The sequence below is a fragment of the Poeciliopsis prolifica genome, unplaced genomic scaffold (assembly GCF_027474105.1).
Source record: "Poeciliopsis prolifica strain line A6 unplaced genomic scaffold, Auburn_PproV2 SCAFFOLD050, whole genome shotgun sequence".
NCBI classification, from domain to species: domain Eukaryota; kingdom Metazoa; phylum Chordata; class Actinopteri; order Cyprinodontiformes; family Poeciliidae; genus Poeciliopsis; species Poeciliopsis prolifica.
Genome location: NW_026562425.1, coordinates 1,152,332 through 1,180,323, shown reverse-complemented (window position 1 = coordinate 1,180,323; position 27,992 = coordinate 1,152,332). Strand labels below are relative to the sequence as shown.

General features: G+C 38.1%; 2 protein-coding genes across 6 annotated transcripts; one reads left to right on the top strand and one right to left on the bottom strand.

Moving 5' to 3' along the window:
- Positions 1–38: 38 nt before the first annotated feature.
- On the top strand, positions 39–12,873 carry fubp1 (far upstream element (FUSE) binding protein 1). 5 transcript variants are annotated; one of them, XM_055058250.1, is made up of 20 exons: positions 39–182; positions 598–721; positions 1,571–1,606; positions 1,687–1,723; positions 1,813–1,859; positions 1,936–2,007; positions 2,221–2,278; positions 2,368–2,530; positions 2,616–2,714; positions 3,339–3,437; positions 3,515–3,617; positions 4,315–4,554; positions 4,913–5,073; positions 5,161–5,312; positions 5,862–5,938; positions 7,015–7,140; positions 7,372–7,446; positions 7,831–7,893; positions 9,628–9,791; positions 10,044–12,873. In XM_055058250.1, the coding sequence occupies exons 1-20, from the start codon at positions 90–92 to the stop codon at positions 10,050–10,052; spliced, it is 1,998 nt and encodes a 665-aa protein (XP_054914225.1). In that variant the 5' UTR covers positions 39–89; the 3' UTR covers positions 10,053–12,873. The 5 variants fall into 5 exon arrangements, with proteins under 5 accessions (XP_054914225.1, XP_054914227.1, XP_054914224.1 ...); XM_055058252.1 differs by having other exon boundaries at positions 598–688; positions 9,628–12,873; XM_055058249.1 differs by having other exon boundaries at positions 9,628–12,873.
- Positions 12,871–27,938, bottom strand: miga1 (mitoguardin 1). The gene is made up of 16 exons (XM_055058255.1): positions 27,853–27,938; positions 26,422–26,584; positions 24,071–24,236; positions 23,238–23,362; positions 22,954–23,086; positions 22,499–22,644; positions 21,319–21,448; positions 20,303–20,403; positions 19,067–19,176; positions 17,662–17,734; positions 17,492–17,578; positions 17,306–17,404; positions 17,088–17,222; positions 16,951–17,004; positions 16,228–16,344; positions 12,871–15,926 (listed from the first exon to the last, which is right to left on the bottom strand). The coding sequence occupies exons 2-16, from the start codon at positions 26,518–26,520 to the stop codon at positions 15,714–15,716; spliced, it is 1,788 nt and encodes a 595-aa protein (XP_054914230.1). The 5' UTR covers positions 26,521–26,584; positions 27,853–27,938; the 3' UTR covers positions 12,871–15,713.
- Positions 27,939–27,992: the final 54 nt, after the last annotated feature.

The window sequence follows — 27,992 nt, the reverse complement described above, 5'->3', positions numbered from 1 at the left end:
ACTGAGCCAGTTACCGCGAGTTCAGACGTCTGCCGGCGGTGAATGAGGCCCTCCATCTTGTGGCGCGGCAGAGGAGAACAGCAGCAGAGATGGCAGACTACAGTAGCGTGGCACCACCGTCCTCTAACTCTGGTGCGGGGATGAACGATGCTTTTAAAGACGCTTTACAGCGAGCGAGACAGGTAAAAAGTACGATTTGGACAAGAAATGATACAAATATCACGAACTTCCTGGTGAAGTGACCGATTTTCGTTGACTCCCTGCAGTTGGTAGCGCGACAGACTAAGCTAAGCTAGGCTAATTTAAGAGGATGACTAATGTTACGCCACTGCAAAAGTGAAAACAGCTGTATAAATCGATCACTGCTGCATAATTTGATAGAAAATGACTAAATTGTATCCAGTCTAATAAAAATAACCCGCTTTTATTGTATGAATGTATCAATAAGACATTTTAAGGGAAACTTAAAGCGGTCCTTTGTTAGTCCGACTTCCGGGCAGAAGTAGGCCGCAGGCCGCGCGCATCAACCCCTACTTGATGTTCTGGAGATGGAAAATATCCTAAAAGTCGCGCTTTTCTTGTGTTTTGGTTTTTCAGATTGCAGCCAAGATCGGCGGAGATGGCGTTGCGGCTCCACCAACAAACGAGTTTGGCTACGGAGGCCAGAAAAGGCCCCTGGAGGACGCTGGTGGGTATTTTCCCATGCCTAACCTGAATATCGGTCAGTGGCTCAAATCGATCTTAATGCAACTCTTCATGATTAATGCTTCCCTCTCTTTCAGTAGCCTCTACTGTACATTCACATCTTTTCAGCTGTCTGTAACCCAACATTAATACTAACACAACCTACTAACCACATTAGAGGTTGATTTTTTTCCTCACGTTTTCAAGTAAAAACTGTAACAGTTGCATGCTTCACCCCTTACTTTTGTTGTGAATCTACAGAGCTGTTTTAGCAATGCCTAAATGTAATTTTTTCAGTTGTTTAGTGAAAGAAATTGATAAAAAATTGTTTGTATAAAGAATGTAAATCTTGACTTTTAAGATAGTTTGTCTTGCATTATTACAGTAACATTAAAATGAGTCCATGTATAAATGACTTAGTACCACTAGATATGAGGTGTAAAGCGTGTAATGTTTATGTAAAGAAAGACATCTGATACCAAGTTAGGGCTTTGAATTAAACTTTTTAGACAGATTTTGAACAGCAATGATCAAGAAGTTTATTAAATACACTATACAAACATCGTATTTAAATGGAGAAGAGTTTTTTTTTAAGTTTATGAATAAATTGTGTGCAGATTAACTTTTGATGTCATTGCAGTTAGTCTAAAATGAAAGCTACAATCTGTATGTTGTTAGATTGGCTTTAGAAATGTATCATATTTAGCCAACAGTGTGCTGAATGTTCTGCAGAAAGCAAAACTGGAAGTAAAATCTCATATATCCTTAGCCTATGAGGATAAAACATTTATAACATGTACAAGTTATTTCCAGGTTCAACAGCATCAATAAGAGTGTGTGTAAGCAGATGCGATTATGTGGTTTATTTTGTGTTGTTTTATCACAGATCAACCAGAAACAAAGAAAGTAGCCACAAATGATGGTAAGTGTTTGTTGCTCTTCTTATGTCTTTTAAAAACTAGTTTAATTTCCCATCAAATGGACTGTAATGTTTCCCCACAGCCTTCTCAGCCATGGGAGGAATGGGCGGACCTCCAAGGTAAGCTTCTCTCAAATCTAGCAGGCAGATGTGTGTGTTCAGGCAGATGTGTGTGTTTGACACACTCATAATTTTGTCTTCATTTCTAGATCAACATCAGAGGAATTCAAGGTTCCAGATGGAATGGTTGGATTTAGTAAGTCATTTTTTCTAGTGATGTAAATTGTGATTTTTGTTCTTGTGTGAAACTGAAATATTTCACTCTGGTTTAGTTATTGGAAGAGGAGGTGAACAAATATCCCGCATCCAGCAGGAATCCGGGTGTAAAATACAGATTGCTCCAGGTGAGTGATTTTTTTTGGCAATAAAATATATAACTATTATTGCATTTATACTTGAGTGTTGAAACTAGGGCTGAAATTATTATTCGCAATGAAACAATTACGAAAATAGTTGCCAACTAATTTAGTAATCGATCAATTGCTAACAAGAGTATACCGACTTGATAACTAAAATAATGGTTGCTGCCTTAGTTGAAACTTGTTTCTGTGTTGTAGACAGCGGAGGGATGCCTGACAGGTCGGTGACATTAACGGGGGCGCCGGAATCAATCCAGTAAGCATTCAAGAAAAATGTATTATAAATTTATAAAATGATACACCTGATTACATTGTAAACATGTCGAATTAAATCCTCCCTTTCAGGGCCGCAAAGAGACTTCTTACTGAGATCGTGGAGAAGGGACGTCCGGCTCCTGCTTTCCACCACAACGATGGTCCGGGAATGACGGTCCAGGAAATTATGGTGCCTGCTTCCAAAGCTGGCCTCGTCATTGGGAAGGGAGGAGAGACCATCAAAAGCCTTCAGGTATGTAAAGGATCCTGAATCAAAAAGCAGAAAGGTGTAAGTTACTGGGGGAAACGCAACCTGATTGTGGTGCTGCAACATGCAGGAGCGAGCCGGCGTGAAGATGGTCATGATCCAAGACGGACCTCAGAACACGGGTGCAGACAAGCCACTCCGCATTTCAGGAGACCCATTTAAAGTCCAGGTGAGTTTAATTGTGGTTTTTACATTTCAGGATAGAGTTTTCTTGACCTGAGTGACGTTGGTCTCCTTACTTTTTTCAAATCAAACAAAACTGGTGTCGAATGTTTGTGCTACTTTTTTCATTTGTGCTGCTGTCATTTTTAATGAAATGATCAAAGTTTCTGGAAGTTGAAGAAGGTAAACTAGTCCCACATTTATGGAATCAAACAAATGTGGTGTCAGTCCACTCTGCTATCTTTTGCTGATAAAATTTCCATTTGTGATGCTTTTATTTTGAAGATATTAATTAAATGAACCCACATTATCCAAATCAAACAAAATCTATCTAAAAAATCTGCTACATATATGTGAGACCATTTTAGCAGCAAATGTAGCATAGTTAATTGAGACCGAAATTGTTTGATTAAAGAAAGTTGGAGTCTTATTGCTTTTCTATGACCTCTGGAAACTCAAAATGATAGCAGCCCAAACCAAAATCTCTGCTGCACAACCACTTGATGCCATTTTGTTTGATTTGAAGAAGGTTTTGTGGAACATCTTCATTCAGGTGTCTTCCTGATATGATTTAAATTAATCTGCATGTTTTTTGTCCATATGTAGTGACATTTTATCCTCTGATTTTCAGCAAGCCAAAGAGATGGTGATGGAGCTGATCAGAGAGCAGGGCTTCAGGGAGCAGCGGGGCGAGTATGGGTCCAGGGTCGGAGGAGGAGACAGCTTAGATGTGAGTGTCTGTTGTTATACTGTTTAACAGTCTTTTAATCCTGTGTTTAATTTGACCTACTTATTGCTATCGCTTAGGTTCCAGTCCCGCGGTTTGCAGTTGGGATTGTCATCGGCAGAAATGGAGAGATGATAAAGAAAATACAGAACGACACAGGAGTCAGGATTCAGTTCAAACCAGGTGAGCTGGTTAAATGAATGACAATCTGCTGTTTGGAGTTTGTTTGAAATTGTTCTGGTCGATGATGAAAACTCATGCACCACGCTGACAAGCTGATGGATAACCCTAACCCAAACCAATCTGAGACCTAAACACAGATTAATGGTGAGTAGCTGCGTTTCCATTACAAATGGACCTCACAATTAGTTGCAGTCAAATTAGAAACTTAAAAAATCACACGCAAGTTTCATATTTTATGAGATTAAATTTGGGTCCAGTCGATTAATGTTTCAACCTTCTAGTGTTGTAATTTGGCTGCCATCCAACAGGGGGTGCCTCTGGTCGTGCTTAAACCAACCAGTTGCTACATAAACAAAGATGGCGGGGCCATACTAGAATGGGAAAGAGAAACAGTCCAACAAAGCCCAATTTGGGACCTTATGCGGTTCTATATTCAGTATTCAATACAGCAGACACAAGACATTGTTGAAATGGCTTTTAAATTCAAACATTTAGCCTTTTGCTATAGAAAGATGGTTGGCCCTCTTGATGCAAGAGAAAACTCAGATTTTTAAGAAAATGGCCGCGTAAACATTAGTCATCCGACATAAGGTCAATGGAAATGCAGCTACTGATGATACATTTAGTTGGTGTGTTTAAACCATGTTGTTGACAGACTCAGCAGCCGCTGAAGCTAACGCCTGTACCTTTGTTCCAGATGACGGCACCACGCCTGACAGGATAGCACAGATCATGGGCCCTCCAGACCAGGCCCAGCACGCAGCAGAGATCATCTCGGACCTGCTGAGGAGCGTCCAGGCCGGAGGCCCTCCAGGACACGGAGGGGGCAGGGGACGTGGTCGTGGGCAGGGCAACTGGAACATGGGGCCCCCTGGTGGCCTGCAGGAGTTCTCCTTTACAGTCCCAACCATGAAGACCGGGCTGATCATTGGAAAAGGTAATTAATTCATCTTGTTTATTTATTACATTTAATTTAAATGAGGGTTTGTGTAGGTGCTTGAAATCCTTAAATACTTAAATTTTGATAAGGTGTTTGATATTCTGTCTGCACTGCAATGTAATAAAGTTGTAGGAGAAAAGACAGAAAATCAAATGATTGTTCATATTGTACTTAATTTGAGCGGAAAAATTATTTACCTAAACTTACCTTGAAAATGTTTTAATTTTACTGTAGAAAAGGGAACAAACTCTGAAAACTCCTGCTTTAACTAAAGAAAAGTAAAACTTCAGTTCAAAATAGGTAAGTGTTGAAAACCAGAAAATTAAAATGTTGTCTATTTTTTGTCTTGGTTCAGGGGGCGAGACGATCAAAGGCATCAGCCAGCAGTCGGGAGCCAGGATTGAGCTGCAGAGGAATCCGCCACCCAACGCCGACCCCAACATAAAGATGTTCACCGTCAGAGGAAACCCTCAGCAGATCGACTACGCCAGGCAGCTGGTGGAGGAGAAGATTGGGGTGAGATGTTTGGTTTTAGGTTTCTATAAAATCTGCCCTCCAGCCATCAAGTTGCAGCTCATGTCTGACTTTCCTGCCTTTCAACAGGGTCCAGTCACTCCGATGGGAGGGCCACATGGTCCCCCAGGTCCACATGGTGGGCCAGGTCCGCATGGTCCTCCGGGACCACCAGGACCCCCAGGAGCTCCAATGGGACCTTACAACCCTGGACCTTACAACCAAGGCCCTCCAGGACCACAGTGAGTTTGTTTAAAGGAGACATTATATGCAAAATTGACTAGTTAAATGTTTTTGTACTTCAGTTTGAGTCTCAACTGCTCAAGTGCTCAAAAAAAGAAGAAGAAGAAAAAAGACACCCAGTCATTTTAGGTGTCTGGAAAAGGAGCCATTTTAAAAACCGCCTCATTAAATCATAATTGACGGGCGATGCACCGTTACCTAGCAACCCAAGTTGAACTCCTGGATTTTTGGCCAGCTGTACAACGGCTGCTGGAAAAGACAAGTATTGTTATTGACTTGCCTGTGGCATATCTTTGGTTGTGCAGGAAGCTCCACTTATGCTTTTCAAAGGTTTATGGTTGTATAGTTGCACATCTGTTTGCAGCCAGGTGTAAATGTTGAGTTAGCAGACCTGACCAGAATGAAATCTTAGTATCTAAGAATGATTTTGTGTGGAAAAATGTACTAAAGCAAGTCTTGCATGTTCAAGGAAGTATAGTAGATCATCTGCAAGCTTCTGGTTTAGTGTATTTTATTAATTCATGTTTGATTTCTCTTCTTTTCATCAGTGGCCCTCCTGCTCCTTATCAGCCTCAAGGATGGGGGAACGGTTATCCTCACTGGCAGCAGGGCCAGCCGGATCCAAGTGAGTCACAAAAACCTTTAAAAAGCAAAATTAAACAATTAGATTTATGTTGTAATATGAAAAAAATCTGTTTATTATATTTGGAAGGTGTTCAATTAATTTACCTTTGGGATCAAAATATTCTTGAATTTATATGGAGAAGATACAAACTTAAATGGCTCATTTTTTAAAATTATTTCAATATCTGCATCCCTGAAATTAGAGCTGAAACAACTAATTGTGATGAATGAATTATTGAAATCAACTAATTTAGTAATTGATTCATCTTTAACTGGAGTACACGAAAATGATATTTGTTGTAATAGCAACTTTTAGAACAATAATTAACCAAAACTGTCCAAGATTTTTTAAAATCATCTTAAAATAAAAAAAATTAAGAAAAAAACCAACAAAAAAAAAAGTTTTAGCTTCATCCGGTTCAATTTCTATAAGAAGAGAAAAATCAATCAATCACCTTTTGTTGTCCAGTTATTAATCAATCAATTAAAATATTCAACAGATCAGCCTTGCAGTGCATTGATGAGTCAAGAGAGAAGGGCTGAATTTTTCAGTCACAGTAACACATTGTTCTGGACAATAAACTTTATTGTGCTTGAATAAGCTTTCAACACTAGAATACATTTTAAATGTCCAACATAAATAAACAAAACAACAGAAAGTACAAATGAGATGAATCGTCATTAAAACACATGGATTCTTGGGACCAAAGCATTACACTGAAGATTTTTAACATCCAGTTTTTGATAGAAAGAAAGAAAAGAGAAAAACAATGATAAATACAGAAATGATTTTGTTTTAATTTATCATGTGATTCATTGATTTGCTTTTTGTAATGGGTCCAGTTGTTAGAAGTATTTTTCTAAGCTTTTGCTACGAATAAAGCAGCATACTCTAGAGTAATGACCCGTTTTATTTAGGAAATGTTTAATTTGGTTTATTTTGTTTATTTGATGCATTTGTAATGTATAAAAAGCTGAAGTGCTTAGATGAAAAATCTGCAGAATATGACTATTTTTAAAAATTAGATTATTGCCTGTCAGTTCACCTAAATGTGACCAAACCCAATTTGTGCTCAGACAAAGCAGCAGCTGATGCCAACGCCGCAGCGTGGGCAGCGTACTACGCTCAGTACGGCCAGCAGCCCCAGGCCTCCATGACTCCAACCAGCGGCGCTCCAGGCACGGCTCAACCCAACGGCCAAGGTGAGCCCAGTTTCCGCCCGCCTCTACGGCAACTTGCTTAGGATCAGCTTAGTTGGATAGATTAACTGGCATATCTAACAGAACGCAGGCTGGATTGGCTTCACTTCGAAATAACCTCTTTCCCAGAGAGCGACAGAGTAGATTTTCCTCCACCATCTCTAGGCTGACAGCGGGTGGAGGAGAGGCCGCTGAGAAAGATTCACTAATTACAAGTACGGTTCTTTTTAACAGGTGACCCACAGGCTGCAGGTCAGAGTGGACAGACAGATTACACCAAGGCCTGGGAGGAATATTACAAGAAAATGGGTATATGATTGTAGTTTCAGTGTACACCTATTAACACCAGCCAGTCTAAACAGCCACTGGGCTTTGAATCCGCTTCTTTTTCAGGTCTGGGTTATTTTGTCGGGCTTGCTGTTTTTCAGTTAGCCTCCACCGCCTGTGCTGTTTAGACTGCAAGACTTTGAATTATCTGCAGGACTGAGCTGTTGACACAGAGTCGTTATTGTAGGGCTTTATCAGAGCTGATGTCAGAGATTTCCAACGTGTCATTATTTTTTTTCCCCCTCGTTACTGAATTAAGTAATGAATGTTTGAATTGTGGCTAGAAATGTAGGATGTTTGTTTGCTCCCCTTTGTTGTTTTGTACTTTGGTGTATTAACACACTCTGTTTTCTTTGGTCGTTGCAGGTCAACAGAACCAGCCACCTCAGGACTACACGAAAGCCTGGGAGGAGTATTACAAGAAACAAGGTTGGTACTGAAGACATTACTATGATAGCAGTTATTTAATTTGTTTTCTAAATCAGAAAACCTTGGAACTGCAGGATTGTCGTTAATCCAGACAATGACGCCAACATTCAGCCAGCTCTGCGATAAACTGATGTAGGTTGTTTCCCCGCCTGGTAGTCCGTTAGATTTGGTCCGATTCGGGACCAAGGTTGTAACATTTGTTTCAGTTGGTGCGGTTCTCTTTTACGGCAAAAGAATTACAAAAGCTGTTCCCCTCCTCGTCTGTGGTGGCGCTGCAGCAAGAACCACTGAAGGAAAAGACATAAAAGAAGGCATCCTTCTTCATGAAATGTAACGGTGTCAGTTTTTAGCAGTTGTAAGATTTCTCTCTTGTCGTTAAACTAGGTTACAAATGCGTCTTTGTTTTGGTTGTATTTACCCAGAATGCCCTGTGCTGTAGTCCATTTCCTGCTTTTGTGGCGATCTCTGGTTCGCTTGGCATTCACATATGCATTCGAAGGATACCAAAGTTCACTTAAGCCACTTTTTTGGTCCACATCAGTTTGACTGCACATTCAGTCAAACGAACCGGACTGTCTAGTTAAACGAATTAGGGTTTGATTGAAGTGGACTGAACAGAGCTAACATGAACACAGCCTTGACTTGTTGGGTTCATTTCCATATTGTCCAGATTATTTCTATCAAACTCCTCCTTCTGGTAAAAGATTATTGTTTTAGGGTGGTTGCCTCTTCTAGCATCTCTCTATCATAGAGATGCTGTAAAAACAACCACCCAATAGTAAAGCAGAAGGTTTCTGACCCGCAACCCAGAGATGTTGGTGGCGGGTTCGTTCCCCTTCTCACAGTTTTTTCTTCCGTATTTTATCTCTTTATTTTCCAAAGATTTCTGACATTAAAACCACACGAAATTTCATCAAGATTTTATGTAATCGACCAAAATGAAGTTAAAATGGAAGGAAAGTTTGGCCCCCTTTACTCTGATACCTCTACATGAAATGTAGTGCCAACGATTACCATTAGAAGTAAGGAGGATGGTTGAAATCACAATCCTCAGGGTGACGCGCCTTCATACTGGAGGATTTATTTTTCATGGGCATGGTGAGGAGAGATGGTGGAACTAAAAACAGGGCAAAGTGAACATCTTAAAGGGGCAGTAATATGCATTTCCAGGCCTATGATGCCATGTTATAGCACAGTCAAGAAGTTATGTTATTTTCAGTTGTTCTCAAAATGCTGCATACATAAAAAAAAAGACCAACATCTTGAAATTGGGTCTCTGTCTCTTTAAAAACTCATGACATCGTTCCTCTATTCGTCCTCCAACGTTTTCACCAGTTTCACTGAGTAGTCATTCAAATAATGACCCCAAAAGATGAAACAGTTTCACCAGGTGTTTGCTAATTGCTTCTGGCTAGTCTGTAGGAGCTCAGTTTGGAAACGTTCACATCAGTCAATATCAGTCATTAGTTTCCCAATAAAATATCTGAAACTGCCAACTGGTGGTCAATATAGTCTTTCCTGTGCCTGTAACTCCCAGAATGCTGTGTGGTATTGAATATTCTATCAGTTGCATTATCTATTGATTGATTGGTGTGTATATTGATGGCTGAACTGGTCAGATTAAACATCTCGCGCTATAAGAATTATGTTTTTGGGGCGGGGGAATGCATAGACACCCAGATATTTATTTCTATCAATGGTTTTACTGATGGCGTGTCTGTTTTTCTCCATCAGGTCAGGCCGCACCGCAAGCCGCTCCAGCGGCGGCGCCGGCGGCCGCTCAGCCTGGAGGCCAGCCGGACTACAGCGCCGCCTGGGCCGAGTACTACCGCCAGCAGGCCGCCTACTACGGCACCGGAAACCCTCAGGCGATGGGTGCAGCGCCACAAGCTCCTCAGGTACGCCACGAATAAGAATCTGCTTGCCACATTCGCTGCAGCACTTCTCATTTGTACCTGAACTCCCCCCAGATTCCTTCCTCAGGTTTTTACAGGGCTCCAGTGAACGCAGCAGCCGCAAAAAAAACATCCTAACATCACCTTTTCTCTTTCCTCCCAAGCAGGTTTTTTAATCTTTTTATTTTGGGAAGCTGAGTCCACTGTTTCTGCTGTTAACATGCAATGTATCTTCTATGTATTTCTTCTGCACAGGGCCAGTAATGTGAAGTGGACATAAAGTAAATGCTACATTGTCGAAACAAAATCCTTTGTTAAATGTTTGGATGCTGACGCCTTGATGAAGATCTTAAATTTCCTTGGTTTGAAAGTGTTTCACATAGATGGCAGATTACCCGGCGAACACGTCCTCTTGGTTTTTTTCTTGTTTTTTTTTTTGTTTTTGTTTTTTTTGTTTTGTTTTTTTTCTTCTGTTTTTCTTGTAAATGCTATGTTTTTAGTAAAGGTAATTATACATACAGTCATTCCAGCCCTGTATCTACATTAAATGTGGTTAGAACTCATGTTTATTAAGCTGTAGACATTACCATGTAAATCATCTCAGTTTTAAAAAAAAGAAAAAAAAAGAAAAAGAAAAAAATGCTATTGCCTGTTGTGTTTTTGCAATAAAACAAACTGAAACCTCCTGTGTTGGTAAGTTGGGGTGGTTCAAAACAAACATGCATAAAAAAAAGGGGGTTTAAATGAAATTCTTTGTTTTGTATTTCCTGTTTGAAACGTAGGCAATGTGTGGGTTTGTCCTATAAAAATCGACTTTGAAGTTGTGCTGTCCTGTCTCTCTCCAACTTGTCTATAAGGCTGAGAAACGTGATCCTGAATGATTCATTTGCTGATTAGAAATTGTCTCTTTTTTATTTTTAAACATTGAAATTGCTGACTAGCTGTAGATGCTCTTGAATTGACAGGTATGTGTGGCATCGCTGTTGAGCTAGTTGTTGTTATGCACTGCTGTTTTGCCCCTGATAGCCATTTCCTCTTCCACAGGAAAGTTTAGAAAAAAACCCCAAACAAAATAATGTGGTAAGCAGGTAAAATGAACACGTCCCTCAGAAAATGTGGTCTCAAGAAATGTTATATTTTTTTAGTGTCATTTTTTACTTTTCCTTTTTCCAGGACAGTCAGGTAAATTTGCCACTGTATGAAACAAAAATGTGTTGAAGCTCTATATTTTTTTGTCTTGCCCAATCCCAATTCTGCATTTTTAACTTTCAATGAAGTTTATATATTACATAAAAACATTGCAAAGTGTTTATCCAATATAAAAGCATAGATGTTGTAGGGTCGGGGGTAGCTAAGCAGCAGCTCCATCCGTCAGTTGAGCCCTCCTGTAATGTAAGTACAAAACTAAGAAATGCACTTTTTTATGCTTTCTAAACTGCTAAAAATGTAGATTTTGTGAGAAATTACCCCACTTTCCCTCTTTTTTTTATATATCTGGGTAAGTATGAAATGTTCTGAAGAGGCAAAAACTTAAGTTTGATTCTTGTACCACATGTTTCTGAGACTTTTGGATGACTTGCATAATTTAGATTTGTAGAACTGAAAGTATGACTTGTTTAGAATGTGTAGTGATGGATTTTCTGACACGAGGGTAGAAACCCGGGTTTTGCGTTCTTTACATCTGACCTGTTGAGTGCACCTGTTAGCTCATGTTTACTATATAACCAAAAAGAAATGCTGTTCAATGCCAGTACTTGTATAGAAAGTTCATAGCATGTCCCATTTAAGCATGTGGATGCTAGTTGTGGACGGATCAGTCCTGCCAGGCTGTTGAACTAAAGTCGGAACAATATTTGACTGCATTGTTCACTGATGGCAAACAGTGCAATATACATATATATATATATATCTGATCTTTGCAGTGTCATTCCAGACCTTGCACCTTAGGTTCTGCCGCATTAACACAGGTAAGCGAAACCTAAGGGAACAAGTGTATTTTTGTCCTCTGAAAATGACGTGTACTCATGCAAAGAAATGCTTACCTGTGGTGTTAACATGCCTCAATGCGTTTATGCTTAGTTGTAAAGAAATGTGCCTAATATTTACACCTGAGCAGTCCATTTTTTACTTTGTTTTTTAGCCTTTTTGATTCATGAACTGCATGATGAGTTGTTATCACTTGTTTTGATGGTTGCCTTCCAAAAAATAAGAAATGTTTGTCAATATGTGCTCCATATTTTCCTTCTGGTAAGTGTTTCTCACGGATACCTTTAGGTTGACACTGGGTTTTAATGCAATGCATGCTACGCTGTTGCCAGAAGTTAGCAATGTGCTCAAATGTCAGGTGGAATAATCAGTGAAATGCATTTTTATTCATTTGTTCTCTGAATAATTTTCTGTCGTGGTGTAAATCTGCCCCAAAGTGCAGTGCAAACCTTCTATTGAAACGTTGCTGCCTTCACTTCTTGCTCACAGTGTTGGAGGATGCTGCAGGCTTTAGGTCGTAAAATCAGGCCGTGTCGTAGTTTGTCTTCCCCCCCCCTACCCCAAAAGGAGGAATCCTTTGAGTCAGTCCAGCTGCTGAACGTAGACCGTTCAAGAGCTCCAGTGATAAGGTAAAGCAGCAAACGCAATGAAATTTAAATTCTGTGATTGCAAATTGTGGCTCAGATTGATTTGTTTCTGCCAGCCTGGGTTGACTTTCATTCATTCATGATGCTATAGTGTGTTTAGAGGTTGTTTCTGAATGCCTTTATTTATAAATGTACCTCTTTTTTAAGCTTTAGAAAGTTGGATGAGAGCAGGAACTGAAACTTTAAATGACCCATACAGTGTTTTAGGCAGAAAAGTTGGGAGGTTGTCAGTTTTTATTTGTAGTAAATTTAAAAAAGAAAAAAGGTTTTTAATCGTTTTAGACTGAGATGCGCTAAAGTGTTTGAACACACGGGTTGTAGAGGACAAAACAAGAAGCATGCCTTAGAGGTAAAACAGGTTTCATGTGCTGTGTATATTACATTACTGGGTTGTCTTTTCAATTACCTTTAATATGTTGCCATGTTCACCAATAAAGTTGTTACAAACGGGATTTAAATGCTTGAGTTTTATTTTTTTTTAAATGGGAATTTGAATAACAGAAAATCACTTATTTTTTTTAAAGTCTTTATTCACTTCATTTTACACAAAATACAGTTTATCCACAAATCTAACCTTAATCAGTGAACACCCCATTAATACGTTTCTATTGAGGGGATTTGGACAAAAACAGGAAATATTGTGACTTCTAGATCAAATTCCTGCAAACTCCAGAAATAAACCATGAAGCTCAAATCCTTTGCAATGCTTTAAGTCAATCCAGTTCTTAATGGTCTCAAACCTGTTTAAATGTGCAAAAAGTCTTTAAATGTTTTTGTTCTTTTTTTTGCAAATTCTTGATTACTTCAGAGAATTTTAATAAACTTTGTACATTCATGCTTTAAAATCGATCCACAACGCACCTTTTGTGGGCTTTCTATCAGTTTTAAACTCACGTTTTGTCTTTGCACTGCAAAACTGTAAAGTATTTTTGTCCAGTTTGTAATACAAATATCTTAATACAACTGAAATGAGACGACTTAGAAGTAGCTTTATAACAAAACTGCCCGTTTTAAATGAATAATTCCTTAATGATTTGAAAAGCACCAGGTCCACTGGCAGATTATTTTGCTGTAAGTCGATCGATCTGCCAGTGGAACTGGAACGTTTTCATCAGTAATTATTGATTTTAAATAAGCTCTGATTTATTAGTTAGCTGTAAGTTAATTTTGTCTCATTTCATGCGTACGAAGATATTTACTCCAGAAACTAGACCAGGGGTTTGCAACCCGCGGTTCCAGAGCCACAAATGGCTCTTTGGATGATCCACAATGGCTCTTAAATCTGGCTAAAAATGATAATCAATTAATGTTTCTAAATACTAACATCAATGCTGGTTTTAGCAGTTTTTCATGACAAGAAATGCCAGTGATATTTTAACTTCTATTTAACTTTGTAAAATAGAGTTGATCTATTTTTATGAGCTTAATTATTCTATTTTATTAATTTCCACAGGAAGAAAGATGTCAATCTTACGTAACTGTATTCTGAAACCAAAAATCAGATGTGGATCTTTAAAATTACAAATTTCCCAAAGTAAATAATTTAAAAACAGTTATATTTACGTCCTAATTTGCCACACTGGAGGTAAATATGGCTTATAGGTTGCAGACTCCTAAATTAGACCAAAAATACTTTTTGATTTTATTTTTGCAGTGATTAAGGGAAGACAAAGTGCCGCCATATTGGGAAATCTCTGGACTTATGAATTATTAACACCCTAAGTGGTAAAGATTGTGTCAAAATCAAGCACACATTGAAAGCTTAAGACTTTTTTACACATATTTACTAGAAATTCCTTCACATTATTATGAATAATTTTGGCATAAATTACTCTACATACATGAGGTGTGGGATGCTTAAAGTCATACTTGTTAGAATAACATTTCATTTCCCAAAATAACGATTTGCAACAACTGTGAATCCATTTCCATGTGTTGCGGTGAAACTTCCCTCTGAACGCCACTTTGAAAATGCATTTAAGCCGACAGTGATGGATGATTAATTGCTTTTATGTTAAGGCTTCTTGTGCTTGTATTAAAAAGGTTCTGGCACAAGTTGCTTAAAAGCTCACAGCTTCAAGTTAACACACCAAGGTTTGAGTTTCTGCGTGGGAAGGAAACGGTTCCTTGCCAAGACGCTCGTCTGATATTATTGCATTGTTGGAGTTAAATAAATGTGATGACGCCTACAATATGTTTGAAGCTCTTACAGACGACCGCAACACCTACAAAACAAACATTTTTGGCTTTCTACTGAAATAAATATGGCTACTTATTTCTCTAGTGTCAAGTAAACCGCAATAAATACAACTTCATTTTACAAAGCGCAACACTGATCCTCAGGTTAAAACGACACATTATTGCTGAGAGCAGCGGTGCACCGATAAATCCGACTGAATTCCTAGATTTTGGGAGATCAGTGATCGGCTGCAACAGTTTTCATTTGTGCCACTAACACTTTAAAGACATCAATGTTTACAGAGGTCAAAGGTCAACCAGCCAGTCCACATTTATAAAATCAAACATTTTTTGTTCGTTAATTGTGCTAATAAATTTTACACAGTAATGTTAATTTACAGAAATTTTCTTAAATCTCTGGTGGCTTTTGGAAACTTTCTTTTATGTTTTACTTCACATATATAGTTTGACGTGTTGCATATTAAACAAAATGAGGAAAAATAAAGTTCTACAGAAAAAGAAGTTGGAAACTTTCTTTAATGCTGAAATAAAAAAAATATAATGCAAAAAGAGCACAGTTGATTTAAAACATTTCATAAAGCTGGACAGGCTGGTTGACCTTTCATAATCTCTGGCAACATTTACTGACATCTTCAAAATAATAGCAGCACAAATCAAAATAAAAAAAAGCTTAGTTGATTGCCACCACATTCGGTTTGATTGTGTAAATGTGAAGTGGCTGATTGACCTTCGATAATCTCTGGAAACTTTAACGTCTTTAGAATAATAGCCGCACAAACGCAGCACAAACATTTGACACCAATTGTGTTTAATTTTACAAAGGTGGAGGAGGAAAATTTAGCACCGAAGACAGTCGGTATCGACCCCCAATCGGAATCTTCAGGCAGAAAACTGCGATCGGTGCACCGCCAGCTAAAAGTGATATGGCACAGTGAGCATGGAGGAGGCCACATCAGACAACGACGAAGGCAGACCGATCCACAAAGCAAACACTATGATCTCAGACGGTCCGTTTTATCCCTCATGGTTTGGGAAAAGTCAGAGAAAAGAACTTTCTTTGGTCCAACGGCTGGTGGATTGGCCGTTTAGCCGCTTACTGTACTTGTGCCTCCAGCAGGGCGCTGGGCACCAGCTGCACCTGCAGCCCGCTGCTGAGCGGCCGCAGGGCGTCGGCTCCCAGGTAAGCCAGCAGCAGGTCGGAGCGGCGGTGCAGGAGGTGCAGCATGTCCTCCGCCAGCGTCTCCACCGAGGAGTAACGAACTTTATCCAGGTCAAAGACGTCCTTCAGGAAGTGAAGCACCTGATCCTGCAGGAGAAACCAATGAAAATGAAACCCAAAGAAATTCAACGTCTGTAATTTGTAATTGTGTTATTTACATTGTTTTAATTTTAGTCTTTAAAATACCAAAATTTCCACATAGCTTTATACTTTGGTCGGTCTGAATCATTTTTAAATATAAAATGTTTGATGTTTAACTCAGTACTTAAGTAGCAATTAAATCAAGTTTTTTCCAAGGACTTTAATCTCCTTTTAAAAAAGAACTCATCATCTCTGTTTAAAAGTTCTGAATGAAATCAGATGCCACAAATCAGTCGGATATTCGGACCTTAAAGAAGCAGCAGAACTCGTGCAGGGAGCTCTTTGGCCCCAGGAAGCCCCAGGCCAGGACGGGGCTGATCTGTTCACACACGGCGTAGAAATGGGCGATGAAGCCGTCGGACACCTGCAAAGGTGAAAATGTTCGCAGCTAAGTGTAATCCACTGAAATAACAGTTTTAGTTTTGATGTTATGCATTGGGATAGTGTTTTTAATCTTGGAGCCACAAGGGGGCGCTTTGGAGGATTCACAAGGGAAGATGAGGGGGAAAAAAAAGCAAAAATACAAAAATCTTCTATTTTTATATTTGATTTCTGTTACTCAAATTTTTTTTAGATAAAATATAATATATTTGATTCTCATTTTGTGATAACCAGTCAAAATAATCAAGTTAGCTTAGGAAGAAACTGGAAACTTTGATGCTGTGGAGGAAACTGCTGCAAAAAAAGACAAGAACTGCTGGAATGAAATAAAATCTAATGTGATTAATATAAAATATTACATATTTTCAAATAAACAAAAGAGGAAACTGGTTAAAATGTGCATTATCTGGTAATAAAGTCATAATATTTTGTCTGATAATAAATTTCAGATGGCAGGAGGCAGCTTCTATGCTAAATGAATGAAGTAATTCTTGCTTCTTTACATGTTTTGTAATATTATCTGTAGGCTTTCGAAAGGGGCCACGAAACGGAAAAGTTTGGGAACCCGGGCGTTAGGAGACGGTCCTACCTTCATGTGCTGTCTCTTCTGTTTCAGTACTGACCAACAGCTTGACGCCACCGCCTGAGAAATAATAAGGTGATTCAACACGATGCCAGAAAGCAGTGGCGAAAAAATTAATTTACTTTTCTGCAGTTTTCCCTCACCGTCTCTTTGAAGGAGCTGTTGAGCCAGCGGTTGTTGATCACGTTCTGGATTGAGATGGGAGGATTTTCCAGGTCCTCAAAGGAATCCATCAGGATGAAGTCCAGAACAACGTCGTAGAAGTTCAGATGCCTGACCTAGTGAGGAACAGCGGGAAATATTAAACATACAAAGAAGAACTGTGGTACAACAATTTAATAATCTGGGTTTTCGAACAAACCCCTCGTGAAGCCAGTTCCAGCTCCGTGTCTTCCCAATGATCCGAATGCTCCAGGAACACAATCAGCTCTTCAAACACTTCCTCAAATCGCTTCGGACTCTGGAAAAACAGAAAGTCGTCCATAACGGGAGAAAAACTCAACCACTAAATATCATTTCACACACAAAAGCCACGTTGCAGACTTACTTTCTGGGCTTTGACTATAATGGAAGACAAGATTTTCTTTCCAGTGTCAGCCAGAAACATCCTGGTAGCCCTGTCACTCAAAATGAGCTGAAGACAAAATACCGTTTTAATATATAAAATACAGTTTCAATACATCTGATCAGTTCCCTGCAGATGAAACTGGACTGTACCTCACATGCCTGCCGTACGCAGTGCAGCTTCGCCAGGAAATCCAAGTCACCCAGACATTCCAGTAACTCAGATCTGAAATGATTGAGAATGAAACTTCACCAAAAACACTGAGAGCAGCTGAGGTTTGTATGTGCATAACAGTAACTTAATGCTGTTTCTCCGGTTCTCAGTTGAAGATGCTGTAAAAATCTAAAGTGGAAATTCATGAAGTCACTGTTTACTGCGTTTTATAAACCCATTTACTTGAGGTTTGATGTACAAATGTTGTTATATTGGCTGTACATGTTTTCTTGTCTCCCGCAGAAAACAAAATAAATTCCTAATCTTTGTAACAAATAACTTAGCAATAAATTTTATTCTGATCCATTTCAAGGCAACTGGGGTTACAAGCCTGAGATTATTGAGCCGATTTTCTCTGAAAATAATTAAAATAATGCTTTCAAAAAACAAAAACCAACAACATGGTCAACGAGACAGAATGTCAGGATTTTAATTTCTTTTTAAAAAGCTCTGGTTAAGCTCCAGGTTCAGGAGGAAAGATCTTTAAAAGCTTTGCATCATCATGGCCTCTGCAACATTTTTCACAAAAACAAAATTACATTTGATTTGAAGTGGTGAACTATTTTAATCTGAACTCAGATTAAAATTCAGCACACAGAGATGCAACAAAGGCTTAAAAGGTCCTCTAAATGCAACCCAGAAATTCATTTAAATAATTAAAAAGGATAAAATGAGTAATAAAAAAAGCTAAGCTAGATTTTCAGCACCACTTTTTCTAACTTGTCCATTTTCTTAAAAAGCCGACTTTTCTCTTGTGTTAACAGTTGACTGTCTTTATATAGCCTGAAGGGATTTTTTCCCATATGTTTAATTGAATAAACTCCGTCATATTTGACCATTTTTGTGTTAAACCCTGACAGAATAAGCAGATAATTGTTGTTTTCTCACATTATTACACATAGTCAGCGCTCAAAATAAACCACAATAATTGGCATCTTTTGACAATTTTTTTGTGTTATCCTCTGCGCCGCTTTGGGAGCAAATCGGTGGTTTTTGATTGATAAGTTGACGCTGCTTTCGCCATGCAGCTCAGCTGAATGGGCGCCATTGAGTTGAGATCTTTAGGAACTTATCCAGTGTTTGTATTTCAAAACCAAACAGCATAAAGAGCATTTTCACCCCACAAGAACTCCGTTTGGACCGCTTCTCTTTCCTGTTAGCGAAGAGCCCTCCGCCATCTTTGTGTCTGTTTAGCAAGGATGACCAGCGGACATTAATCTAATGAAACATTAATCTATAATTAATAGTAAGTTGATTACTTTTTTGTTTTCCCCTGAAGTGCTGTAAAAGAGCTATAACAGCCTCATGGATGCACCAAACAGGCTTTGATATGAACTTTCTTACCGAAGCACCCTGCAGGAGATTTTGCCCTCCTCGGCCATCTGCAGCGCCTCCTCGTAAAAAGGATGATGTCCGAGGGAAAAGGTGTTCCTCAGATCTCTGTGCTCCGACAGCTGAACCAAACATGATCCCAAGTTAAATAAGCATAATAGTATTTCAGATATAAAATCTTTTTACTCTGTGCTGAAAACAGAAGCTGAGCAGGACTTGTTTGATGTTGTTCGTTTAGTGTGTGTATCTGACCGACTCCATTTCTGGGTTTGTATTTGTAGATGTCGAGGTTTCCAAATCTTTTTCTAACATCTGGTTGGATTTGTAAGGCGCTCCGGTACAATAACATGTTTTCCATCAGTATATATGATCTCCGGTTTTGAATAAATTTTAAAAATATGGACAACATGACAAAAATAAGATAAATTTTATTTATTTTTCCTAACTTAAATTCAGTATTTTCCAGCAGTTTTTGACTGTGAATGTGTCCAGAATAATTAGAGGACAGTCAAACCAGTTGGGGTTTATCATTTCCACAAATGTTAGAAAACAACACTGAAGTTGGCCGAGGATTTAGCAGATTTTAAACAGATTTTGTTGGGACTCCTCGATTTTATGAATAAATATGTATGTAAGCTGCATTAAATTGAGTAAATTTTCCACACTTAACTGCAGTTAAGTCACAGAAATAACACATATATTAAAACAAAACATCAAAATAGGACTAATTTTAAGAAACACAGGTTCAAAGATGGACTCAAACAGGGGAGATGAACAAACAAATCAGTTTGAACAACAGTTCAGTTTAGTTTTGCACTTTGCAGGTCAAGATGACCAACAGCGTCGGATGCAAAGTTCAAGCCCCGGCAGAGTTAAGGAGAGTTAATGAGTAAAGAAGATAAACCGAGTTCTGGTTACCTGCAGCTATTTGAGTCAACCTTAGACTTCGACACAAGGTTAAAGACGTTTCTAGATGTTTACTGTTGCACCAAAGTCAAACTTTAATTTAAGTGTTGAGGTGCAAAAATAAAACCGAACTTTCTGACACCTGAAATGTAACAGTAAAATTTTTAAGGATGTGATTTTGGTTTAATTTAGCAAAAGCAGCATGAAAATGAGCCATTACTTATGTTTTGGTGAAACTTAGTAAAAGGAAATAAAGAATTCAGTTAGTTGAATCAGGAGTCTAAAGACTTTACTTGAGATGACTCAGGAACCCTCCAGAGAAAAGTTTGATGTTTTTCCTACCTCAGCTGCCGACACAAAGGAGTCGTTGGAAGCGATGCTGATGCTGTCTCTGAGGCAGACGTCGTCCAGCTCCTCTCTGGCCACAAGGTCCGCCATTTGATCTGGGAGGCAACATGAAAACATTCAAACATTCACTGGGGCATCGAGTTTCCAAAAGCGGCAACGTGGAAGCTCTAAAAATGCGTAACGGAGTTTATCTGTGTAAAAACTCTGAAAATGAAAGGAAATATACCAAGAACACAGAAGAGTTTTTAGCGATTGGCCAAAAAAAATTGTTTGAATATGTCGTTTCTGGACCGAAATGATTAAAAAGTGAACAAAGTGATTCATTAAGTGATATGAATTGTGACATTCATTTATGTAAATACACCAGTTTACTTCATGATAGACATTTCTGTCAAAGTCGAGCTTTAAATGCAAAATATCAACTAGTCAGAGGAGGAATAGATGTACAAATAAACAGATGGAGAACAAACAATTAGACGGATAAGTTATGGATAAACAAATAAATAGATGGATAAAGAAATGGAAGGATGGATGGATAAACAAACAGATTGATAAATAAATGGGTAGATGAATAAACAGAGAATATAGAGAAATTAAATATTGTCTGGATTGTGGAAACACTGAACTGGGATGTTTTCCACTTTTTTACTGCATAAAAAGAAACTGAGTAGAAAATGAACCAACAGAGCATAAATGGTAAAGAGGGTCAAAATGCTACCAGGTAGATCATATTGATTTAGCTGTTAATAGTCTGCCATAAAGGCGAGATAAGATCGCCATTTTGTCCATCATTTTTCTCCAAAACCGATGTATAGACAGAGAGATGGAGAAAATAATTTCCTCTAACAGATGAACTGATTAGGTTAAAAAACCCAGCTCTCTGGGATGAACTAGGATGTTTTGGATATTTCAGAAATAATACCGCAGAGCTCAAACAACCTTTGGATTAGGCAGACCTGGATTATGTGTGCTAGCATAAAGAATTACATAAGAGCACATGTGTGACTCACCCTGGCTGCTGCTGCTGCTGCAGGACGAAGGCTCCGACGAGCCGAGCACGCCCTCAAACTCCCCCTGCAGGCGGTAAGCCCGCTGCAGCAGAGACTTCAGCCTGTGGATGAACTCCGCGCTGATGACGTCCTGAACACAAACATGGCAGTCAATCTAACTTCATCATCATCAGTTCTCTATTAGACACGATGAATGACCCTTTTTCTTTTTATGTTCTCTGAATACATGTTTGATTATCTGCTTTAAAATCCATCCATTTACGCAGCCGCTTCTCTCAGGATATTTAATTCAGTTCCAAAATAGGCCTGTCACAATAAGCAACAAATTAATTAATCACATGATGAATTAAAACGGCCTCAATTGCATAATTTGTCATTTTTCGAGATGACAAAAGTCTTCAGTCTGGTGGTTTGATTTTGCTTTCAACAAGCGCTATTTTTGGAAGGAAAATTTTGTTTACTTTATAATTAATTTTACTTGTTGTTTAAGTTGTTTAATTTATTCATTTTGGATTTTTAAATGTCTTCCAGTTCATTAGAATTTATCAAATTACTTGAAATCGTTAATCTCAATAACTACTGGAGCAATTTATCATCCAGGAAAATGTGTTATTTTGGCAGGCCTGTTCCGAAACACTATTTATTCCAAAGGACAAATAAAATGCTGTAATTCATAACATCCAAGCATCTTTAAAGATTCAGCGCAGACACAGAGGCATCCACATCATTTTACTATGTGCAATATCGGCTTCTTTTTACAGAACTATTTTTATTAAAGGTGTTTAGATTCTTAGTTATTTTAAATAGATTTTTTTAAAATTGAGATTTGATTGTTAGATGTTTATTGCAAATTTCGCTCTGTTGCTGTGACCCATGAATTTCCCCTTGGAGGGATGAATTTCCAGTCTATGCTTTCATAAACCTTTTTTTAACGCCCCTGGGACATTAGTTCAGTTTTTGAGATGCTAGTCACCCACTCAGAGTTGTTAAAAAAGAAAGAAAGAAACTTCTTGCCATGGTTACGCATCATAACTGTTTGGAACTATGAAAGGGAAAAAGACTTCCTGCAACAAAGCAGCCGACACCGGAGAGAATAATGGGCCAAATGGGAATAAAAAGAAAACTGAAGAAGAAGAAGAACAAATCAGAGCGGCTCCAACATGCCGCGCTCGTCTTTCACCTCCATGCTCTGCTCAGCGATTGCATCTCCGGCTCCCGTTTTGACAGACTTGCAGCTCGCGTCGTCGTCGTCGTCGTCACCCTGTCTGCTCCTGAACGTCAGCGCTTCCTCCCAGTGCTGCAGCGCCTCCTCAAACAAATCCATGCCTGAGAGAAAGACACACACCATGTTAATGTCTTAAAGAACAGCGTTCCTCATTCTAAATCAATAAATCGCATGGTAAATTAAAGCAAGCTCATTAATTTCCATTTGCATCATTTATTATTTTTCTCTTTCTACAAACAACTGAATGATAAAAGTCTCCAACTGGTGCTTTGGTTTCAACTATCTTCATTTTATTTGCTGTTTCTGTTTTGATTATATATTCTGGATATTTAGTGTTACATATTTATTGGAATTTAAAATTTATTGATCTTTTAAAATTATGTTCTTGCATTTTTACAGGAAGTTCTCACCCATCAGGTAGAGATTTTCAGGTGTGGTGATAGACAGGTTGACGACGCTGCACACATCGGCGTCTGTCCCTCCGTCCCAACCAATGGATTCGTTTGCACAGGTGCTGCTGCTGGACGAGTTCACACTTTTCACCTGCAGACACAAAACAGGAGGCTTCAAACTGCTGCATAAAGTAATGGTTCATGCTGTTAGGAAACAACGTTTTATTTTAAAAAATAGAAATCTATTCTAACCCTTCTGGTTTTGTAAGTTCATAGAAAAGCGATAATGAGATTCGTTTTACCGAAGCAAGGCTCATCAGAGACCCGGACAGTTTTCTGTAATCTCTTGTGGTCAGAACCAGCCCAGATCCAGCAGAGCAGCTATTCTTGGAGCTGAAGGTGACACTGATGTTTTGGCTGGTGTTATCTAAGGAGATAAAGATTAAAAACGAGGATATAAGGTTCTAACACAGCAGGAAAACGTGCTTCTACACCAGGTAGGTCAAAAAATGATAATTTTTAGGAGTCTGGAGAAGATTTGTTTGAAGTTCACACATTTCAGTTTGATTAAGTAATAGTGAAGTGGTAGTAAATTGAGAATGTTTTATCTAAAAGTCTTTATTTACTCCATTATTTTAGTTATCGATCATTCTGATAATTAATCAATCGATTTGGATAAAATTTTGCAATAATTAATGACGTTTTTCATTCCTTTTTTGAATAGCAAGAACAGCATTTTTTTAGTGAACGCTTAAAAAAATGTATCCGCAGGGAAAAAAATACTTCAACATCAACATGTGAAAATCTGCTGATGTGTTGAGTGTTTTTTGGATAAATCAATTTATAATTCTATAGCAAATGGTGCTAAATAGATTTTCTTTTAACCAAGTTAAGCTAAAACTCTGTAATTTGAGGAGTTTTGAGAAAAACGGATAAAGAGACAAAGAGTTTTTCTTCCACTTAAATACAAAATGAACATATTTTTGGGTCCAGTTGTGGCTAACTGCTGCTGAGTAATTGTTTTTTCAGCAAATTACCTTTTTTGAGTCTCTATACTCCATTTAACAATAAATTGATCACTAAAATGAAGGGTTTCAGCTGTAGTCTGAATGTTAACAGTATCAGGAAGTCTCACCATTTTCTGCGCCCGTCGATGAGAGGAACTCAAACTCAACCTGATCCCACTGAGGTGACTGGCCCTTCTTCCTGCCCTTCCTCCTTTGAAAGCGGCGAGCGAGGAAGAGGAGCGAGAGGGTGCCGAAGGTTGTGGCGGCCACCAGTTTCTTGGTGCTGGTGCTCACCTGGAGGAAATCCCAACGATTCAACACTTTTCTCCAAAAAGAAGTCTAAGCATTTTAGCTTCCAAACATGCTAATGTTTTCTTAGTTTATTCTACAAACACTGTGTGCTAATATATCACATTAAAGTTGATTAAACTTCAAATGCACAGCAGGGTTTCCCCCAGAAAACTTGCTAAGTCCGGTTTTTGAGTTAAAAAAAAGTTTAAAGTTGACAGAAAATTTGAAAATATTACTTGATAATTATGTTACTGGAAGACTGATTCCTAAATATCATCTATAAAGTCTTCAAAAAGGCAATAATAAAAAAAAACTAAGATAAATTAACAACACTATGCCTGGTGGCCCACCAGCCTTATGAGATATACCGAGGAAAACCCTGCACTGCTAAAATACACAATCTTACCAAGTAGTTTTGGTCTATTTTCTAGTGCAAATATATTAGTATACTTGAAATAAGACAAAACTTACTGAGAACTAACTTTTCAGCAAGAGATGGGAACTTGTTTTAAGTCAATAATTCCTGAATTTTAATAAAAATCAGGACTTTTTCATTAATATTAACCTGAAACAAGCTCTTATGTCATGCTGAAAAGTTATTTGTAAGTTGGTTCCGTTTTATTTAAAGTGTACCAAGATTATTGCAGTGGAAACTAAGCCAAAATTACTTGGTAAGATTTTGTGTTTTGCAGTGTACAGATTGATTCTGATGCTTCTGATGTTAAATCCCCCAGAAAACTTGCTCGGCTCTTATGATAAGTGACTGATAATATTGTTGCATGTTGCAAACAATTTTAAAAATGGATGCATAAAATAAAAGCTTTAGGAATCAGAGAACCTGGGATTTAGTTTCATTAGAACTACAGAACTTATTATGCACAAACGCTGCTGCTGAACATCACAAACGATGAAAGCTTTCAGAAAAAGCTCAAACATCAACAGCGTCCTTTAATATAACAAAGGAGTTGCTCCCAGATATCAGGCGTCTTCCCACCAGTCGACCCTAATCATATCAGACAAGCTTCAAGTCTCAGATCAAACAAATGCTCACCCTTTAGAGAAACGCAGCAATATGTGGGTATCTAATGGAAAATACGGGACATTTCCTTCACCGAAAGACAACAGAAGCAAATGTGAAAGTAAAACCATTTAAAGGGGGAAAACCCAGGAAGCTAGTTTGTCAAACTGCAGGATAACATTGTTAACAGGATTCTTAATTTACACAATTTCTTGTCTACAGCAGGCAAAAAAAGAAACTTTTTTTATTTAAGATAAATATTGATTTGATATTGCTGCTCATAATAAAACTCTGAACTGATTTTTCTTTAAATCAAATTTTATTAGACATCTTGGACAACTTCCTCTGCAGAGGCAGTAACTAATTAGTTTAAAATAATTAATGTTTTTGGGAAACAGTTAGCTTTACTATATTGTACTTTATTATTTCTTCTTTCTGCCACAGTTATAAAATATTAAATCAGATGTTCTGATGTGCTATTCAGTACTTTAGTAGCCTTTTTACCAAATACTTTTTACTCTTACTTGATCAATTTCTTGGACGGCTACTTTTTTTTAGTAAAAATATGTTGAAGTAGTGGCTACTCTTACTTGAGTACAGCATTTGGCAACTCTAAAAGTTGCCACTTTTGTTTCCCTGATTGGCAAGAACTTATTTAAAGCCACTGAAATATTTATGAAATGGATAAAAATTCATATTCAATGGCAGAATAAGACCAACTACATGAACTACAGGACCCAGATTCTTTACTTCACATTCTTCAAAATGCCAAACGATAAAATGAAGAATCTATTTCTGAAGTACTCTGAAAGATAATATATCAATTTGGAACTGTTCTGTTTTTAATCGGGAAAGTATAAAAAGTGTGGTTGCTAGATTTATGTAGCATTGTGAGTGTTGGACAACTGAAACAAATCTTATTTTGGAGTCATGCAACTTTTCCTGTCACTTTTCACAAACTTTACTGTGTGCAGCACAAACAGTAAACCAACTAATTCTCCATCTCCATTCTTTTTTATTAAACAATTCACTGCTTCCATTAGTTGTCCTGAATTTAACGCAAATTGATACACATAAGCGTTTAAAATGTGTAGATTACAAATTTGTAGTGCAATGTGACGCTGATATCTACTTACAAATAAAGAAACACACAGAAAAACCCATGCTTACCTGTGTCAGGGAGCTGTAGACGGACAGCGGTAGGTCAACCATTCGCAAAGCTGCAGCCTTGAGAGACAACTGGGAGCTTGTCAGGGTCTCATGTGTCATTTTGGCAGCGCTCTACCCATGACTTGGCAGCGGCTTGTCGCTCGCCGTCATTCCACCGGAGCCGCTGAGGACAACAGCAGGGGAGATTTAACCTCGAAGGGCTCAGGAGGGGATATAATGACGGCGTTATGTAAAGCTTCAGATGTTCAGTACGTGCAAATACCAAAAAAACCTTGAACCAACAACAGCTCCGGTGTATACTGTCACTTTGAGAACAAGTTTTCTTAAACAGGCTTTTGGACTTTACTTCTGTTAAAATATCTAAATAAACATAAAAGATACCAAAATGTTCTGCACACTATTCCACATTCAGTTAGAAGAAATTATTTTTTCTATTCGTCGCAGTTTTAACTGGATTGCCTCCTTCAGAAATTGTAACTACTGCTCAAGTGATTGATAAAATACTTCACATATCTGTGCTTTGTAACATGAGGAATCAATAAGACAATATCTACAGGATTTTTACAATCCAAGAGAAAAAACAGTTCAGGAAAAGAAATTCACAAGATTTAGATTATTTGCTTTGGAAATCTGTATTGATCTCAATCTGTTTTTTAAAAACCTGAAATACTTAATTATGACGTCAGCTTTATTTAGAATATTGGCTTGCACAGATATTTATTAAATAATGAATAATTTCAAAACCTTATGAAATGATTCATTGTCACGATTTTGTAATGTAAAATTACAAGATGATGTTACATTTGTGATGTAAACTTAGCAATTTCATTTTTTTTTTTAACATTCATTTTCACTTTTACTGGGATTTTTTCAGGAAAAAACGTGCAACTTGAAACTAACTATACTCTTTATTTAACATTATATACATTTAATAAATCCCTATATTTTGTTAAAATGTTGAAGTTTAATTTTGCATCGAACCTTTTTGTTCAGTTTTCTTATCATCACAAGTTTACAAAAAATAAATATAACAATTACATTAAAACACTTTTGGAAGGTGTTTAATATGAATACTCTCACTACTTTAACTATAAAATAACAAATTATAGCAATTAAGAAGCAATGACATTCGCATTTGCGACACTCAAAACAACTAATATGCCACATGGTTCTGTTGAACCTTTTTTTAAAATATATTTCTAAAACTAAAGCTTGCTGCTTGACACTAATTCCGCAGCTGATAATGACATTAGCACATGGTCCAGAAATGATGGGAAGACACGGCCTGACACCATAGCTAAAGGCTAACTTAGACAACAGCCTGGCTAACTTAGTTAAATTAGCTAAAAATAAACAACCCCACGGATTAATTATCGGCCTATCTCCAGTATGAATGTTAAACGGTAAGAATACAAGACATATCACCAGTACATTTTCAGGTTGTCGCACTGACTCCGCTCCAGCGCCCGGTTGTTCGTCCACTCCTCCCGGTGACCTCGGCGGTTGGTAACTGACGAGTGAAGGACTCGAGCTTTGCTGCACGCGCTCAGTTCTCAGTCAGCTTGGCCTTC